Source organism: Pygoscelis adeliae, unplaced genomic scaffold, assembly GCF_000699105.1.
Source record: "Pygoscelis adeliae isolate BGI_AS28 unplaced genomic scaffold, ASM69910v1 Scaffold298, whole genome shotgun sequence".
NCBI lineage: Eukaryota > Metazoa > Chordata > Aves > Sphenisciformes > Spheniscidae > Pygoscelis > Pygoscelis adeliae.
The window spans coordinates 3,960,114-3,962,893 of record NW_008825303.1 but is presented as its reverse complement, the minus strand read 5'-3'; the positions used below and the strand labels follow the sequence as shown (position 1 = coordinate 3,962,893).

The 2,780-nt window shown below is 62.5% G+C and overlaps 1 protein-coding gene across 1 annotated transcript in view; it reads left to right on the top strand.

The window, feature by feature from the left end:
• Positions 1 to 2,780, top strand: part of LOC103922049 — a 12,841-nt gene that overhangs the window by 8,803 nt on the left and 1,258 nt on the right. Inside the window, exons 5-9 of the mRNA XM_009330120.1 lie at positions 86 to 205; positions 375 to 453; positions 1,626 to 1,725; positions 1,885 to 2,009; positions 2,518 to 2,545. Coding sequence (XP_009328395.1) covers positions 86 to 205; positions 375 to 453; positions 1,626 to 1,725; positions 1,885 to 2,009; positions 2,518 to 2,545 — 452 coding nt within the window. The remainder of the gene's footprint in view (positions 1 to 85; positions 206 to 374; positions 454 to 1,625; positions 1,726 to 1,884; positions 2,010 to 2,517; positions 2,546 to 2,780) is intronic.

Below are 2,780 nucleotides of genomic sequence, written 5' to 3'. Positions count from 1 at the left end.
GGCTTTGGTTCGGCTGCTTTTACTGCACGGCAGTAAAACGGCCGTGCCCGGGTGAGCCGGCCCGATGCCCCGTGCTCTGTCGCAGGGAGAACGTGCTGAAGAACCTGGATGACAAGGCTTTTGACAAGCCCATCTGCGAGGCCCTCTTAAACCAGAAGTTTTTCAATGGAATTGGGAATTACCTCCGCGCGGAGATCCTGTACAGGTAAGGTGGGTTGAGCACCCGCTGACCTGCCATGGAGGTTTGGTCTCCAAGAGTTTGCCAGAGCTTGACGGCTCCTCGGCTAAGCCGGCTGGGCCGCCTCACCTGGTAGACACGGGCAAGTGCCAGAACCGAGAGTTCAGGCTCGTGTGTAACGGATGGACTCTCTCAGGTTGAAGGTCCCTCCCTTCGAAAAGGCTCGGACCGTGCTGGAGGCCTTGAAGGATCAGGAGCAGGCGAGGAGGAAGAAGGTGGGGAATACCAGGTGCTCTCGCAGGCTCAGAAAGGGGCAGGTTTCCAGACAGGCGCCACACCAGGGATTTGTTTGCCTGTGGCCCTGCGGGATGTCTCGGCAGCTCCCCGGGGGCCCCGGCGCCTCTTGCCTTCCGTGCAGGGAGCCGGACTGAGCTGAGAGGCGGTCCTGATTCGGGTTTGGGCTCAGCAGCGGTGGAGGCGGTTCGGTTTGCTTCCAGCCCCCAGTCGGGGCTCAGCTGGCTGCCTTGCTCTGGCTCTGCTTTGGGCTTAGCTGGGCACGAAGCTTTGGTTCAGGTCTGCTGTTTCGGGCTTGTTCCAGCTCAGGGTTTGGGACCAGTTTCAGTTCGTGTTTGGTTCCTCGCTCTGATGGGGCAGAACATCATTGTCACGAGGCCCTTGCAGAGCTCGCACAGCCTCTGTCCACACCGCTGTCGGGAGGTATTTGCTGCTCTGAGTCTTTCCCAACCCGACGGCAGGCATTTTTCCCTCACAACTATAACGCTTGCTGCGTGGGATCTTTCTCCTCAAGCACGTTACTGTCCTTTGCCATAAACACCCCTGTCTGAGCACGTCCGCCCCTCCAACGGAGCGGCAAATGGGGCGCAGCACTTCTGTAACCTCACGTGTGCGGCGTTCGTTCACACGTGGCAGGGCTGACGAGCTGTGACAGCTCCCCCGGCACATGCCTGCATGCTGCACTGGTGCCCGCTGGCACCCGGCTTCTGCCGTCAGGAAGTCTCCGGGTACATTTGGGGCGGGTGAAGAGGAAGGGGCGAAGGAAACAAACACCTCGCAAGCTTAAAATCTCTGGGGAAGGCTGCAGCAGAGCCCACCGGCCGATCTCGCAGCCTCGGGGGAGAGGAGGTGGCTATTTTAAAGGAGGCTGAGAATAAAACATGTGACTTGAGGGCTGTTTTTACAAAGCGCTGATGTTCCCGTGTGCTAGCCCTCTTTCATGTCATTGTAGCTGGGGGGGGAACATGCTAATGTGCAGTTGGAAGCCTACAAGGGGGTGAGCTCAGGGCTGGCAGGTGGTGGGGAGCGTGGCAGCTCATCCTCGGGAGGGCGAGAGGAGATGGGGAATTTGGCTGGTGGTGGGGAGGAGAGACCCCCGGCGAGGCTGGGGCGGCTTGGCAGGTGACCTCCCTCCCCTTCTCCACCCCTGCAGAATCCTTCCCTGACGCTGAGCAAAAAGCTGAAGCTGATGCGGCAGAACCCGGATCTCCTGGAGCTGTGCCACACCGTGCCCATGGAGGTCATCGCGGCGGGTGAGGCGACAGGACGGGGAGCTGGGGAACAGGGACAGCTGGGACTGGCGAGGAGGCCTGGGCTTTGCGTTCCCAGCAGCGGGAGGCTTGGGAGGGCACCCCGACACCATGGTCACCGCTTCCTCTCTACTTCTGTCCTTTCTCTCTCTCCCTTCCCAGAGAAAAACCTCGTTGACCCAGATCACTCGGATAACTACGCCGCTTTCAAGAACTGGCTGCAGTGTTACTTGGTGCCCGGCATGAGCTCCCTGCGTGACCGCAACGGCAGGACCATATGGTTCCAGGTAGGAGTCTGGGGTCGCTGCCTGGGGCTGGGTGCCCCCCGACCACTCCTCCAAGGGGACACCAGCCCATTTTCTGCTTCCCGAGACCCCCCCAGCGTTACGCTGTGTCGCTGCGGGTCTCCCTCTCCAACAGACCGCTGTGACCGCTGGACATGGAGGTGACAAGGACCCTCCATGCGGTGGCCAGCTGGCCGAGGGATGGCAGGCAGTCTGGAGCAGAGGGGCTGATGGCGGGAACGGGGGCCTCGGGTGGTCTGGCAGCCCTGTCCCTCCCTCCTGTGCCCCCTGTCTGGGTGCGGCGCCGTGGTGGGGCCTTGCAGGTGGAGCAGGGGCTGACGGGAGAGTCCCCGAGGCACAGGGCAGGCAGAGCAAGCGGGGCTCCCGTGGGAAACGTGGCTGTTTCCCCATCACTGTCTTGGCTGCGGGGTGGAGAAGGGGCACGGATTCTGCTGCCGCTACCTGCAGAATGACTGCGCCCCAAGTCAATGCTCTGTCGCCTTCCTTGCAGGGAGAGCCTGGCCCCATGGCTCCCAAAGGTGAGTGTCTTCTCTCCTCCCCGCGGGACCCGCTCTTGCTCCGGGAGGCCTGGAGCCTGGGAAGCCCCATGTTTGCTGTGCAGCACGGGGGCAAAGGCGGGGGCAAAGCCCCTCTCCCTGGGGCGCTGACGGGCTTGTGATGGCCGGTGGCACTTGGGGACAGAGCCCGCTGTTCCCAAGGCTTCCTGCCAGCACACCCGCCTGCCTGGGCCCCGCCTTTGCGCCCGCCGGCGGC